Source organism: Protopterus annectens, chromosome 14.part0, assembly GCF_019279795.1.
Source record: "Protopterus annectens isolate FY-2018-M chromosome 14.part0, PAN1.0, whole genome shotgun sequence".
Taxonomy (NCBI): Eukaryota; Metazoa; Chordata; order Ceratodontiformes; family Protopteridae; genus Protopterus; species Protopterus annectens.
This window is the reverse complement of record NC_056748.1, coordinates 806,870,591-806,887,186: the sequence shown is the minus strand read 5'-3', so window position 1 is coordinate 806,887,186 and position 16,596 is coordinate 806,870,591. Positions and strand designations below refer to the sequence as shown.

The 16,596-nt window shown below is 42.3% G+C and overlaps 1 protein-coding gene across 1 annotated transcript in view; it reads left to right on the top strand.

Moving 5' to 3' along the window:
* ARL3 (ADP ribosylation factor like GTPase 3) overlaps positions 1-16,596 on the top strand; it is a 528,266-nt gene that overhangs the window by 365,021 nt on the left and 146,649 nt on the right. Inside the window, exon 5 of the mRNA XM_044056550.1 lies at positions 2,585-2,770. Within this exon, the coding sequence (XP_043912485.1) occupies positions 2,585-2,770 (186 nt within the window). The remainder of the gene's footprint in view (positions 1-2,584; positions 2,771-16,596) is intronic.

Below are 16,596 nucleotides of genomic sequence, written 5' to 3'. Positions count from 1 at the left end.
CGTAAAGTGCATCAGTGGTAACTCAAAATTATGAAAAGAGGAAGGCACTGCAGAGCATTGAATATAAACATTATACAGTGTGGAAGTGTGAATTAGCCCTTCTTTTTCACATACCTTTGTAACTGTGTGCCAGGTGTGCCTGTATCACTAACATTCTCTGTGTCTGGCATACAGTTTCTCAAGGAGGCTGGCAATGTCTCAGAAGAGACCTGGCAATATCTCAGAAGAGACCTGGTGTTATTTATATTCTGTGGTGTGCTAGGAAACCATGTATGATTTTCCATCTGCTAAAACATTATGTTGAGGAATTTAAGTATTCTACAGGCAGTGGCAGGAAATCATATGTGATCCTTCACCTACTAAAACATTATGTTGCAGAATTTAAGTATTCTGCAGGCAGTGGCCTATGAATTAACCAATGTGCCCCCATTTGGTCTCTGAAATGTATCTGTAGCTAGAGGAGAAAAAGTTGTCTATACCTTCATAGCTATGGAAAGATCAGATTTCATCATTTTTATATGTGGGCAGCACGTCTGTACAGAGTCTGCATGTCCTCCCTGTGTGAGTTTCTCCAGGTGCTACAGTTTTCTCCTTTATTCCAAAGACCTGCAGTAGGTGGAGTGGACACACTAACTTGGCCGCAAGTGTGTGTGTGTGCATGCGATTTTGTGGTATGGAAGAACACGCATGGCAGGGATAGCCACCCGCCGGTGTGTACCTTGACTCTAGGTGATTGTCACTGTTGAAGTAACACCCTGACCCCATGTGCAAAAATGGGGAAAAGGTGCTATGGATGGATGGTTGGACATGTCAAACAAAGCTCATACAATGTTTCAGTCAGTTTTAAAGAGATCAGTGATCTCAAACTGTGAAATTATGGTAAGTCACCTACTGATGGTAATGCTCACATTGGTTTCATTGCCCAAAAAGGCAGAAAAAGGCAATACTGAGAACAACCATTTGTTGCTGCATGGGCATTGCTTCTACTCCAAGCATCACTTGCTATCTATGAACCAGTGAAACACTTTGGTAATGGCTCCTCTTGCCTCAGTAAACACACAAATCAGTAAGAAAAAGCATTTATTGAGCGTTTTCCTCTTTTCAAGACTTCATCAGAATTAAAACGCAGTACATTGGTCCCTAACCTTTTTATACTTAAGGTTCTTAGTAGTTAAATGTCATTACATCATTTCCTGAAATTAATTTGATTCACAAGTACTTGGTTAGTTAATGAATATTTAAAAATTCTTTCAAATAAAGGTAAAATAAAATAGATAAAATGAAGTAAATTGAAATAAAATAGACAAAATGAAGTCGTGATGAAATATTTTTAACAACAAATCTGTGTATAATAAAATTTAGCGCATCATCTTTGTTTTTAACACATATGCTTGTAAAGTTACAATAAATACGTATAAAGTAGTGACACGCAGTATTTTTTTTTTTACATGATGCTAATTCCCATAAACTTTAGATACTTTAAACTGCCCACCCTTACAGAAGAATAAGTTCATAGGTTGGTACTAGGCTATCGGCCCTAGGGCCTATACAAGCCTAGCCATAACAATTCCCTTTCTATTTCTTCCCACACTGTTTACTTCCTTGGACCCCTGTGTAGCAGGGCGACTGACGTGATCCCCAGGGTGAATTTCCTTCCTCCCATCCAATCATCAAGGTTCCTTTTGAAGAGGGCTAAAGAGGCGCTCTGCTTGACATGTATGGGCAGTCTATTCCAGAGTCTGGGGAGTCTCTGGGTCAGAAACCTATCCCTCCAGCATGTTTTGTTTATTGTAATGACAAGATTTAGATCCCTATAGCGTGTGGCTCTGAGGGATTGAGGGATTGGGATTTCTGCAAGTGTAGCAAGTCCAACAGCTCTGGGTTTGACATGGCCTTGTATGTTAAGCAGAGATCGCCTAGAAGTTTTGTTGTGCTTTGACCTTTTTATGGTCAGGCACAGATTGGCACATGTTTTCCTTAAAATACCATGAATCATTAATGTCTTCACTTCACATACATTTAAATATCATTAGGATCTCATTTCTATGCCATTTGAATTTTTCCATTATTTTTATGGTCATTTGCTTACATCTTCTATTACACATTTGTGTTCACTCTAGTGGAAGGCTGCGTAAGACTGAATCACTCTTAACCTGTGCCTTTCTGCACTTGGCTGATTCCAGTACACTCTGTATACTATACAGTTTGTCATAGAATCCCAGCCTTAGTTTTCCTGAGTCAGGATCTAACTTAATGACTGAAAGAGAAAATGATTATCATGTCAAAAATGGTGATACTCTACTAAAGGTATCAGACTCTTTCTTCATCCCTTGCAGATAACTTACTTATAACAGTGATAATTTTATAGTTTGATTTTTTTTTTAATTAGCTTCTTTTGCTTTGTTTCCCCAGCAGCTGTTTTGTGTAGCCATTTTCAGTATTGTTTGAAAGGTACCTTTGTTCTGCATTCCCCAAAGAATTGTAAAGTTAACTGAAAAATAAAAATGGGACTACCTTGTTAGAAGACCAGTACAATTGTGTCTGATTTAAAAAAAAAAAATACTTGTTTGTTTGAATTCTTTAGGAATTGGCTGAGTTGTTGGATGAGGAAAAGCTGAGTGGAGTCCCTGTTCTTATATTCGCTAACAAGCAAGATCTTCTTACTGCAGCTCCTGCTTCTGAAATTGCTGAAGGATTAAATCTTCACACGATTCGAGACAGAGTTTGGCAGATACAGTCCTGCTCTGCCCTCACAGGCGAGGGAGTACAGGTAATAGTAGCAGTACCTGATGGTTTCATTTTGTGCTAATATAGAATATGAAGACTGTTGTAGGAAGGAGTAGAATAACAAAAACGCCATGTAGCCTTAACTATTTGAACCACCCAAATATGCACAAGTGAACAAGTAACAGATAGTTGCAGCACATATTATCAAAGTAAACATTTTCTCAAAACTCCCCAAGTACTTTGCGGCATTTGCTTAATTTTTCCTTATCACACTTCATTTAGAAAGGAGGGGTATTGCAAATAAATTTACTTGAGTAGTTTAACAGTAGCATTCATCACATTTGTGCAACTTTCTCTGTCAATTGTCATTTAGTAAGTTTTTTCTAAGCTGTCTAATGCCTGTCATATGCTGCAGGTCCACCACCATTGTGCAAGTCTGTAGTCTCACATTTTCTGTTTTTTTTTCCAAACATCTGTAGCTTAACTTAATATACCATCTCTTAAAGTTCCATATTTTTCTTCAAATACTTATTTTGAAATCATGCTTTCTTGTTGCAAAGGAAAGCGCTTGCACTGGATTTGAGTGCTGTAATGACTGCACCTTCAAAATTAGTCAGCAAGTATGCTTGCTGTAAACAGATTATGGTACTTGCGTATTATCGCAACCACATTTTCGCCCTGATGCTGGTTGCTTCTCCTCGTGTCAACTGGGACCAATAAAGTATGAGAAAACCTCAAAGGCGTGTTTTCTTTAATGTGTTATTGTTTTTAGGATGGTTTTTCAATTCAGTTGCTGAAAAAATAAGGTTTGACAAATAGGTTTCCCCATTTACTGCCAGCATCTCAAGATGTCAGTTAAGAAAGTCCAACATTCCACTTAAAACACGTTCCCAGCCTTTGCCCTGAGAACGGAAAGCATCAGGAAAGAAAAGCAAAGCAGTACCCGGTCTAACTTCTTAAAAACGTAATCGGGAAAGGTAGATTGTTAAAACACGATCTTGGTGGTGGGTTTGTAAAACTAGTAAGGGTCTGCACATGTTAGGATTTCTGGCTAGTGTGCTCAAAAGCAGCTAATTCGTTGGAAGTGTGTGTATGTGTGTTTCTAACATCATAAGCTATGACTGCCCACACTCCTTTCAGGCCAACGTACGTATATACAGACAGCCACTGGGATCGCTCGCTGAATACAATGGTTGATGTTTTTCAAGCACGCTAGCCACAAATCCTCAAATTTGAACCCTTACTCATTTTAAAAAGCCACCACCAACATCCCAGAAGAGTTTTTTACAGTCTACCCTTCCTGATTACACTTCCTTGTCATTGTTTGAGTAAAAGAGAATAAAGTCCAGCACGTCGGAAAATGTGGTTGCGATAATACGCAAGTACCCAGATTATATATAAAATGATTTTCATTGTATTGATCAGTGTTACGGTTGCTTAAGCTATATGGGTTTTATCCTGCATAGGGTATAACAGCAGGTCAGCTTCTAATGCTTCAGGGCACCTTCCAGCTTGAGCTGAGCTTACCATAAAACAGATTTGGGTGCCAAGCCTTTCAGAACTTTCCTGAATCCAAAGAGAGTGTTCCTCTGCAGGTTTTCAAGGATTGGTAGTTAGCTTTTGCTGTTCTTTTGTTGAGTGGATACATTCCCTTTGGGGAAAAAAAACTTCCACATATTATTGTTATTGTTAGGAAAGTATATTTTAAGCTAGGAAAACGTGTTTTATTGACTGTCACAGAACTTTTAAATGGAAGCGCACTGTTATTTTTGATGCTTTAAAAGTTAATTTTAAAAATTCTAGAACTGTTTTTTCTTCTTGAGAAACTGTATTTAAATGTTTAAATTACTTTTTTGAGGATGACAGAGTGCATTATAGTGCTTTTTACTGAGAAAAGTTGTTTTTTTTCTCTTGTGTTAATTTGGAAAACAAGCACCATTTTTGGCTTGACCATGGAACAAACTTGTCAGTCCCACAGTGATTTTTTTCTTCGGCCAGAAAAAGAAAAAAATGACTAAACCACCTTTGCCACCACACCAGGCCAGCAATTTGTCTCAGCTGCAGATTCAAACCCTGCTCCTCAGACTACTCAGCTTTTTTCCCAGCTCTCTCTGGTATTGTCAATACAGTCAGTGTAGACTGGGGGTTAGCTGCAGTCTCTGTGGCTGTTTGGGTTCCCTCAGTGGACCAGGAAGACCCACTCTTGTCAGTTTTGGGGGAATTTGTGCCCATGCTTGGGGAAGCTTGTTGCTGCCATTAATAATCCTGTTGTCCCAAATTTCTTGTCAAAAAGAAATAGAAAACTAAAACTGTATCTTCTCCTGCATCAGTTTCACTGGACAGGGATAGTTTGTCTGGCTCAGGATCTTGTACGGGCTATTGATCCTTCTTATCAGGTGGTTTCTAGTAAAAAGAATAAATAAATAAATAAAAAACGAAAAAACAAAGGTTTCTCTTTTCCTGGAGTGATTCAAGATATTGAATCTGGAGGGGAATGTGATAGTATAGAAGATATGAGTTTCTCCACATATTTCTAATTCAGACTCCGAGGAGAGGATGTTATACAGGTTTTCGCCACAGATTTCAGATTCAGGCTCTGAGGAGAGCATGTTATCTGAATCCCGTAGTCAAGAATTCTCTTTTCATTGAGAGCATTTCCAGAATGTGCCAGTGTTTTCAGGGGGAGAACACTGAGATGTCCCAGTCCCTCAGAAAATACTGTGAACAGTTACAATGGGAATTACCAGAACCTTCTCCCATATTCCAGTGCTGTCAGTATTGGAGGATGTGTTTGTCATAGCCTGTGGCTTCCCTGATGGCCATTCTGCTGCACCTAAGAAAGCAGATAGAATGTACAGGTTTCTCAGTTTTTCAAGTTGCTATACACTCATCCCAGACCTGACCCAGCAGGCATGACTTTCATTAATCCAGTTGCTACCAGACATTTTGTTAATTGTAATCCCTCCTCTTCTGCCAAGGGTGGAAAAACAGTTAGTAACTTGGGGACAGAAGTGTAGAATTTTGAATTTTCACGCTAATATGTTAAAGTTTATTGTGACTAATTGTGCAAGTATGAGGAATGTTTTATCTGCAGTTACATCCTATGAGGAAAAATCTGCTTTAGTTTCTTCAATTTCCTGGGTCACTACTCAGTGTTTAGTGTGTTTATGATTTTGTAGATGCTACATCTAGTGCTGTTGCCACTAGCACTGTATTAAGGAAGTTTTCCTGGCTGCATTCTCAGAAATTCCCAGAAGATAAAAAAGAGAGAGAGATTTTTAATTCTTCTTTGGATAGAGATTTAGCCTTTTGGACCTTCTACTGCAGAGAAGTTATCACAAAAGTGATGAGAGGGGAACATTGATATGGGGAATCACTCATATTTTCATCCTTCTCCAAAATTTCTCAGGGATTTTTTGCTTCTTCATCTAATTTTGGCAAAAAAACAAAATGAAACTGAGCAAAATGCTCAGTTACAAAGATGGTCAAATGAGGGAGAATGAGTATGTAAAGGATCTTGTCCCTTACCCTTCCAGACGTTTGACTCTCAATTTTTTTTTGGCAACAGGTTGTTTCAGACAAATGGGTTCTGAGACTGATTCAACAGGGTTACAGATGGCATTTCAAAGAAATTTCACCCTTCCAGGGAATCATTCCACATGCACAAGACCATACCTCTCTGTTCCCTTTCTTCTTGCAGCACCTGTGATCCTTGGAATAATATAAACCGTTTGGGAAAAGATTTGTATTCAGTAATGTTTTCGGTGCCAAAGAAACAAAGGAAATGCCAGGAGACCAGTTCCGAACTTTTCTTTCCTAAACCAATATGTGATAGTGTCCAAGTTCAAAGTGGTTTCAGTTCACAACTTCATTTGATTTTTTTTTGGTAACCTTAGATTTAAAAGATGCCTATCACATTCCTGTTTATTCTGCTTCCAGATGTTTATTCACGTTTTGTGTGTCTGGTTCACATTATTAGTCATCTGTCTTACCCTTTGGGCTTTCGACTGCTCAAAGAGTGTTCACAAAGTGTGTAGCTCCTGTTGTAGTCCATTGCAAATTACAAAGTATCCATTTTTTTCTGTATTTGGACTACTTGCTTATCTTTGCAGAGTCTTGGTCAAAGTGTCAGGAATCTCTCACGAGTGATCCCTCTCTTACACAAGCAGGGGTTCGACGAGAACATTCAAAAGTCTTTGAATCCATCACACAGGATTGTGTTCCTGGGATGTCAGCTAGACACCTCAGTTCAAAGAGCTTTTCTTCCACAGGAACAAAATAGATCTAAAGCTAGATCTGTTTCTAAGGTTTTCCACTCAGACTTCAGTCACTGTGTGGGAATACCTCTGAACTTTAGGTCTCATGGCATCTATGATTCTCATGATTCCCCCGGCACGACTCACATGAGAAAGATGCAACAGTGTCTGAAGTCTTTTTGGTCCTGTATCTCCAACATCCTTTGACTTGTCAAATCCCAGTGTTGGGGTTTGTCAGAAGAGAAACCACTTGGTGGAGGCAGCAAATATCCTTAAATTGAGATCTTCCCTTCTGTCTGTCCCTGTTCCAAAACTGTCAGTCAGTGCAGACTCCTCAGAGTTTGCTTGAGGAGCAGTTTCAGGAGGGATCAAGGACGGACACAAGCACAAAACTATAAAAAATGCTTCTGATCGAGACACTGTAGTCTCTGAATCGTCTTTGGTCCACAGGACCTCTTCAGGTTGTTACAGATAATACCACTTTCATGTGGTACATCAACCAGTAAGGGGAAAACCAGGTCGTACCCCTTTTGTAGACCAGCCTTGATAGCTTGGGATATAACTTCACAGCACAGTCTCACTCTACAGGCATCCTACTTTCTGCCAGAGCAAAATTGTGTGGCAGATAAACTGAGCAGGGCCAAGGCAGATAGTCTCAAACGGAATCTAGATCATGGGTCTTCCAAGATTTGATTTATCTGTGAGGAGTTCCTCAAGAAGGCCTATTTGCCTCCTCTATGGACAATTAATTGGCAAGATTCTGCTCTAGGACTCTGTGCAAGAAGGCCTGGAAGACTTATGTCTTGTCTTTTCCTTGTACAAGTAAGTTCCTGTATGCTTTTTCTCCCTTTCCACTGGCATCCAGGGTACTTAAAATTCTGAAGTACTCCCCCAAGATCATTGTGGTGAATCCCTTCTGGTCCAGGCAACAGTGGATGTCCTTCTATTACTCTGTTGCATTTTTCTTTACATGACTGTGTTGCCTGCTGCATGTTGGCCAGTATACAAAAAACGTTTACTACTTATGGGTGCATGGTACATCATACGTAGGCTGCTGTTGGACATCAGCCATAAAAATAACGTATGCACGCACCATCCTCAGAACAACTTTGCTGCCAGTCCAGATGCTTCACCCTAAGTATGGTCTGTTTGCCGAAGTGGTTATTGTCTCAGCATTTCAGATAAGTGCAGCATTGGGCAATCCTTTCTTTACCTTTTTTTATCTTGGTTAGGTTTAATGTCAGCCAAGAAATGCAAATGTCAGTGTGGATGTCAGATTCCACATAAAGACAATCACCAGCAGTGCCTTTTTTTGCCTTGGGCTTTCCCTCGATCATAAATTGTGTTCTATCTGCAAGGCCTTTGTGCCTAAAACTTTGAGGAGTAGGTTAGCTTCCCTCTCCATTTATTTAGAGAATCAGTGCTTGAAACTCCTCGCAAAAAGCTCTATGGAGCGTTCCTCTGGGCCTGAGGCCGAGTTGCTTGTGAAGCGGAAGGCCAAGATGCCTAGGCCTGAAACTTTAGCTGCATCTCCTGTGGCAGACATTTCTCCCGAGGCAGTTGCTAGCTGGAGAAACATTCACCCCCTACGTCCAATTCACAGGCCGAGCCTGTAATGGAGGCCGCCTTGGATCAGGATGATAGCATGTCCTTGGTGGTACTGCAGATGTCCAGGGCAGGAGGAGCCTAGACTAGTGATTGCCGAGGACCCTAGGGGAATCTCCCAAATATTAGTTAGGGAGGACGTGGATTCCAGCATCATTGAAGCCAGGCCTATGTCCGGTCCTCCGACCTTACATAGAGTTGAACAACATGCTAAGAAGAAACGAGAAGAAAGCATTTGTCACCACCCACTAACCCACTTCAAGACTGGAAAAATTTTACAGAGGGTATTTTTAATGCCCTTATGTCTCTTAGGCCTCCTGTTGTGGTTTCAGTACCTGTTGCACCCTGGGTTTCCTCTCCTCAGAAGAGGGTTAGAGAAGAGTCTTCTATCTAGGAGGAATAGTCCTCAGAGGATGAGTCCCTAGCTTACTCATCTCAGATCCCCTTCCCACTGGATTACGCTTCCCCAGAGGAGGACTTTAATGGTACTGACTCCCCAGTGGAGGAAATTACCTTCAGTGAGACCTTAGGTAAGATGAGGAACATTTCAAATGGGATAGTTATCAGATGTCTGAAGTCCAAAAAAAGGTACTATGAACTACTTCAAGTAGATACTCCTAGTCCCCCAGCCATACCTCTTGTCCTACCTGCCTTCTTAGATGTATTTGCATCTTTCAGTAAAGCCCCTGACTCCCAGCCTCCTGCATCTAAGAAACCAGACAGATTCTACAAGGTGCCTGAAGACTGCAAGTTCCTATTCAAAGCCCCTTCTGAAGAATCTTCTGTAATCACTCTGGCTTCTGATAAGGTCTCTAGGTTACTTCCTCCACCACCCTGCTTCCCTCTGACAAAGACAGACATATGGAGAGGTTGGGCAAAAAAGTATACACTTCTGCCACCCTTGCCTTTATGGCTATCAGTTATCAAATGCACATGACTAAATACACCTTGGAAATCCTATCCGAAAATTATTTCAGATATGCCAGGCTATGAGAATAAGTCTTTGGCCTCATCCCTGAATGGGGATTCCTCTGAAGTGGGCCGCCACTTAATAAAATATAGCTACAATGCTGTGGAGGCTTCAGCTAGGCATCTGCCATAGGTTCGGTCTTGAGAAGATTTACCTGGTTGAGATTACAACCTCTACCAGAGGACATTAAATCCAAACTCATGGATACCCCCCCTGGACAATTCAGCCCTGTTTGGCCCTGCTGCTGCAGACTTGTTTAAAATCTTACAGGAGAAGAGTAAATAGATACAGGAACAGAAACGCAGCTTGGTCTCCCCTGTACCAAATTCCAAATGAATTATCCTTATAAACCAGTGTTTGTTAGAAGGCAGTCACGGCCTCCTCCACCTAAGGCAAAAAAAAGTCTGTCAAGAGACCTCAGCAACGTTTAGGGACTCCACTGTAAACCCCACCTCAAAAACAGTCCTTTCCAGACAGATCAGTGTCCATCTGACTATTTGGACTTCAAACATTTCCTTCCCTTTACTTTCACCTTTCCCTTTCTTCTCCAGCTTGGGAGAACATAATACAGGATGCCTGGCTGCTCTCTGTTATAAAAAATGGTTATTTGATGGTATGGAATTCTCTCCCGCCCTTCAGGGGCATCCCACAACCTCCTAGAGACCAACCGCCACATTTTCCAAAGGTCCTGCAAACCATGCTGGATCAAGGCACGATTCAACCACTACCTTCCAACCAAAGTGGAAAAGGGTTCTATTCAAGGATGCCTTTGGTACCAAGGAAAGAGGGCCCATGATGAATCATCCTGGACTTCTCCTGCCTCAACACCTTCCTGAAAGTGCCTACATTCAGGATGCTTACCTTGCAAACCCTTTTCTCTCTGTCTCTGATCATCCTACAAGCTTATATGGCTTCCATAGACATAAAGGATGCTTATGTACACATCCCCATTCATCCCACTTACAGGAAGTTCTTAAGATTCTCTGTGGCTTCTTGGCACTTTCAGTTCTCTGCCTTGCCTTTTGGTCTTTCCACCACTGCAAGGGTATTCATGAAATGCCTAGCCCCAGTAATTGCTTACTGCAGACTTAAAGGCATTCAGGCCTTCCCATACCTGGGCGACCTTCTCTTTCAAGCAGTCAATTCAGGAGCATTACAGCGCAATCTTAGCTCCACCATCTCCATCCTACAGCCTCTGGGTTTCCAAATAAACTACCAAAAATCTGCTCTTTCTCTGTCTCAGGGCCAGATATTTCTGAGATGCAGGCTACAAACAGACCTTATGAAGTCTATCTCCATTCAGAAGGCTCTGGTGCTCATTTCCTTTTTCCAAAGCCTCATCCTCCTAACTCACATCACTGCCAGGACTTTTCCTAGAACCCTGGGCTTCATGGCATCCACCATCCCAATGCTTCCTCTGGCAAAACTGCACATGAGGAAACTACAGTGGTTTGTGAAATCAGTGTGGATGCAACATGCACATCCCCTAGAGTTCCCATTTCCCCTTCTCCCTTGTCTGAAGAGGGAGATAACCTGGTGGATTCAACAGTTAACTGCTGCAGGTCTCCCACTCCATCCTTTACCACTAGTCCAGGGGATATTCACAGATGCCTCAGATATAGGATGGGGAGCAGCTTTCAGCTTCATAAAAGCACAAGGGACCTGGTCTCCCTCTCATGGGAACACATCAGTATAAAAGAAATGAAACCACTTCTGCTGGCTCTCCAGACCTTTCAGTCTGTCTTCATCCCAGGCTCTCGAAAAATTTTCACAGACAACATGACTATTCATTCTGTGGTATGTGAACAAACAGGGAGGGACAAAGTCTCATCTTCTTTGCAGACTAGCTCTGCAAGTCTGAGATTTGGCTGTCAAACGTCAGACTCCCTTCCAGGCTGTGTATATCCTGTCCAGCCAGAATGTAGTTGCAGACACACTGAGCTGGTCTGAATCACAAACCCATGAATGGATGCTTCACAGGAAAGTGTTCAAGGATATTTCCCTTAGATGGAGTACTCCACGAATAGACCTTTTTGCCTCCCCAATAAACAAGACACTAACTCCATTCTGGAGGCAGCTACCTAGTCTTCAGTCCATACCTTCACCAACCATTACAAACTGGACAACATTTCCAAATTTAGGGTAGGGTTTGACAGGGCTATTCTCCATGGCTTCATGGAGAGCTCCACTGCCCCTACCTCTTCCCTTTCCTCAAGAGCTTTGATATTCTTCCTCATGTAAAGAATACTGCAACAGAGGAGCAGAAGGACATAGATTAGTTGTGTAGAATCTTACCATAATGATAGATGATCTGACTTTGTTGTTCCTTGGATATAGTTAGCCTACATACTTCTCTTAGACAGGCGTTCCTTCTGGGGCACTCTTTTATGGCAGTTGTCCGACAGCAGCCTATGTGCGACGTGCCACACACTCCTAAATAGTAAAGGTCTTTTGTGCACTGGCTGACATCAGGTGATTGTGGCAGGGAACTCCCTCATGTAAAGAATACTGCAATAGAGAAGAGAAGGACATTTGTAGTTATGGTAAGAGTTTACATGGCTAATCTTTCTCCCTTCTTTTGGAAATGGATAAGGGCAATTACCACAAGCTTCCTCACAGAATGGATTTATTCACAAGTCAGGGATGTTTGATGCACCCCATTTCCAAATGGTTGTCTCAGGCTATTATCTTTTGTTATACTCAACACAGCAAAACTATTCCAGTCAGTGTCAAGGCCCACTCTACCCTGGCCTTGGGTTCCTCTGTGGCTTTTTGGAAAGAGTTGGATTCTAGAAGTATTCTGGAAGCAGCAACTTGGTCCTGTGTTCATACTTTCACAAAGCATTACAGACATGATTCCTTCTCCAGGTTGAGATCAGGCTTTGTTAAGACCATTCTGCAGGGCCTCCTAGTCTCCTTCTCCTTCTACCTCCCAAATGTACTAATTTTGGGTATTTAACTAAATAGCTAAGGCTACTGCAGCAGTGATAAATATGAAAAACATAGTACAGTTGTGTACGTAAACATACCATAACAGTAGATGTTCAAATGATCACTCCTGCTGTAGCTTCTCCCCCCCCCCCCCATTTTCAGGTATGTTTATGCCAGGGTGTGGACATGTAGTCTTTTGTTATTCCTAGTATTGCCCATTTAGTGCTCAGCCTCCCTCTCTCTGTTGGCAAGAAAGCTCTGAAGGGCTTGATGCCCGAACCTATCTTTTTAGTCAGCTCAGGTTAAGCTTGGCTGACTGGGTACATGGAAGTTGCCTTGAAGCTTTGGAAGCAGTCCAGCTGTTATACCCTATACAGGATATAACCCATACAGCTAAGGCTACTGCAGCAGTGATCATTCAGTCATCTACTGTTATAGTACGTTTACTTATGCAAATGCACTTTCATTGCCATCAAACAGTCCCACCCACCAACTCTGAAGCATGGGAGGTGGTTTCCTTGATCTTCACAGGGAAATCACACTTTTACACTCTGTGCCCTCAAGTATGCATAACCCCTCCTCCCCCTCCCCCCAAGGGAGGTGAGCAGACCAAGATCCTTCACTCATCTGACCAGCTGCTTTAGTGCCAAGTCTATTCTGATAACTGCAGTTGCCTGGGTCACAGTCAGGGATTCCGTCTCTCTCTCTCTATCTCCTCCACCCCCTCTCTCTCTCCACTAAGGCAAGCATTCATGTATTCTTACTCATGCTTGTACTGCTTCCTGCAAACAGCAGGCAGGTGTAAGGCAAGTAAGTATTAATTGACAGGACAACATTCCATTACAGGATGCAAACATACACAACATGTCACACAGTGCTTGTAAGTAGTTCAGAGGTGATATTGGAGAGAAAACCTTTGACCTACCTTGCTTCTTTTAATATGACAGCCAAGTATTTTTCTTGGGAATTGAAGGAAGGTTTTCTTGTATGATCCCATGCAAGTGCAGGAGCACCATAGAAATGTAAAGTTTTCAAATGAGAGAAACCCCTTGCACATTTCCAGAGGCTGGTCCTGCTCTGAAATGGTCCTTGCATGTCCTTGGCATTACCAGCACCCCATAACTAGCATGAGTCCAAGCTCAAACTACTCTCCCTTGGAAGATATAAGAAGAGGATCACCAAAGGAACACTGCAGCACTCAATCCAGAAAATTTAATTCAATAAATTTTCTGGATTGAGTGCTGCAGTGTTCCTTTGGTGATCCTCTTCATATATTTTTTACTTGGTTTTGGTATTCGTTGTTTCTCTCATGGAAGATGAGAGGACTTCATGTGAAGCACATCCTGCAATGAATTTCCCTTCTCCTAGTCAGTTAGCTGAAACCTGCCTAAAAGTGTCCTGTGCACACTAGTCAGTCTTTCTTGTTCCCCCCAACTGATTCCCTGTGCTTTCTTTGTGACCACTGACTCTTCTCCTTTTATCTCCCCTCATCTTGCAAGCCTTGATGGCCAAAGCTGAGGAGGTTGCACAATGGCCTCCCATACCTGGGTGCACAGGAGAGCCCCTCGCAGTCCTGCAGTTTCTTTATATTTGAAGGTACTTGTTCAAACAGGTGCAAGAGCTTACCCTTGGGGAACATGGGCTAATACCAGTGAGATACTCTTTTCAGTTTTGTATGAACCTAATCTGCAACCGTGTTCCTTTTTGCCAAAAGCGTCTTAGTAAACATCTGGTAATAATTTGGCCATTCCACTTGTGGAAACGGTGCTCGAGGCTTTTAGTTTTGTAGCCTGGAAACAACTTCATACTGCTCTCTCAGCTGTTAAGAAAGCAGATCTCCTGTTAGTACTCCAAGCTGTAAGCATTCTGTAGTCAGCTGCTATGTGATCTCTTCAGTCCAGCATAGATCTAAAAGACTATAGTATTTTGCCACATTATTGCCTTTAAGGAATCTAGAGCCTTCTTGATAAGAAGGTCAGTGGGATAAGATCATTTAACTGTTTGTCTCTCCTGCCTGTATCCAGATTATGGTCCTTCTTGGTGGATCAGGCAGTGGAAAAGCTGTCAGCATTCCAAAATTCTGATGTCAGTGAGAGGCTGGTTAAGACTCCTTAGCAGTGCTTCTGTAGTGAACTATAATGTGCCTGCTGTAATTTTTTGGCTGTCCTAATGCTACAGCCAGTTATCAGAGTTTCCTTTAAGGATGAGGTCAAGCAAGCCATTCTCGTTGGACAGATCTTCCAAGAAATGTCCAAAAAAGAAAATTACCCTTTTCACTGAAGATGGCCTGTGTAACCCCCCACCCACCCAATCCATACATGCTCATCTAGACAACCTTTTTAGGAAGAAAAGGCCAGTGTGCAGGCCAAGGAGGACCCCTCACTGTCAGGTTTGCTTTCCCCAGCTGTGTCAAAGTCTTCCAAAGGCTGACTTTGCTAGGCATGCAGATACAGTCTTATCTTTTGCCCAGAACTGTCCATGAAGATGTGCTTTTCAGAGTTTGCCTCAGCTTGTAAAGCCATCACAATTTTGGCCCATGAGTTTTAAACATGATCGTATCTAGCTGTTAAGTTCTCCCCTAGGAAGGACTTCATTTAGAGGCCTGTTCATCTCTGCAAAACATAGGCCCAGACTCTTCAGGAAGTCATGGTGTCTGACACCTTTTTTCAGAGTAGGACTGTCTCCCCTTTTGATTTCAGAAAGGAATGGGGAGATTTTGATGTGGTTTGCTTCATCCTCCTCTATTGATAGGACTTTGATGCACACTCCCAGTCATCTCTGCCCAAGAACCATCTTTCCCAGTCTTCAGCTTTCCCTTTACTCATAACCTGCCTTTCCAGATCTTGTTTAACACTTGCCTCAGTTGCATCAATCTTTAGCCTCGGTCTTCATTGAGTTTGTGACCCTGATTATTCTGTTTAAAATTCGTTTTTGTCTAGTCTTTGACCCTTTAGATTATTTGCATTTTGAGAAGGTTTTCCAAACATTTGGTGAGATTTTTTTGTTAATATTGATATGATGTAGTTTAGCCATGCCCCCCCCCCCGTGTCAGCTGACACCATTTTATTATGCTGATTGTGGTGTGTGCGATTGCCCATATAGGACCTGTCCACTGTGTTTGTCCTTCCCCTCAGGCTAACTCATAATGCAGCTGGTGGTGCAGTGAGGGTTATCACTGGCATGACGGTATGTCATCATGCATGGCTCCACCTGATGAATTTCCATGTCATCTTCAAGGTGTCCCTTTAATGTTCCCTCTAATGGCTCTGACCTTTTGGGTCACAAGTTAAAGCTAAACTGAAGTATAATGAGAAGTAGAGCAAAGGTATATGGCTGCTAGCAAGAAATTTGCATAGGCATCTTGGCTGTTGCATATCATTAATGCTCCTACTCCAAGGCACAAGTCTGCTCAAGAAGTGGTTTCAGCAAGGCCAGTAGCATTTTGATAATCAGGCCGGATAGAACTAATGTAGTTGTAGTGGTGGCAGTTTCTGGGCATACTCCATCCCATTGGCAGAAGTGGAAGTTACAGCCCGGGTGTTTACAACCGTCAGTCTGGGTAATAACAGAACTCATCCTGACAACTTGGATGATTTGCCCTCAGTCCAGACGCAGTGTGGGGGGGGGGGTTGCATGTCACTCCACTGTCATACCACACAAGACCAGTGAATACTGGGCCTAATATCTTGAGGCTATAGAAGATCTTTTCTTGTTGTGTCCCTAACCACTGTGCCATTCTCTTTCTGACATCCCATCCCACCAGAAGAAGGAGGAGGCATAATTAGATATCATAAACCTTGACATAAGAGCCATCCAGGAGGTCCCACCAGACTAGATAGAATCCAGATTTTACTCCACATTTTTATGGCAAATAAGACTAAGTACCTCAGGCCCATCCTAGATGTAAGTGGCCTACGTTATTTCATCCAAATATACCCCCTTCATTAGAAGAGATCCTAGGACATCTCAGGAAAAAAGAAAGCCCCCTATGAAAAGGTACTCTGACAAACCCCATAGAAAACCTCCAGTGGGGAGGTTTCCTTTGGAAGCAAAACTTTGTGACTATTTCTGCAGTGCCCCTCCCCCTGCCCTCAGTCCCATTACTCC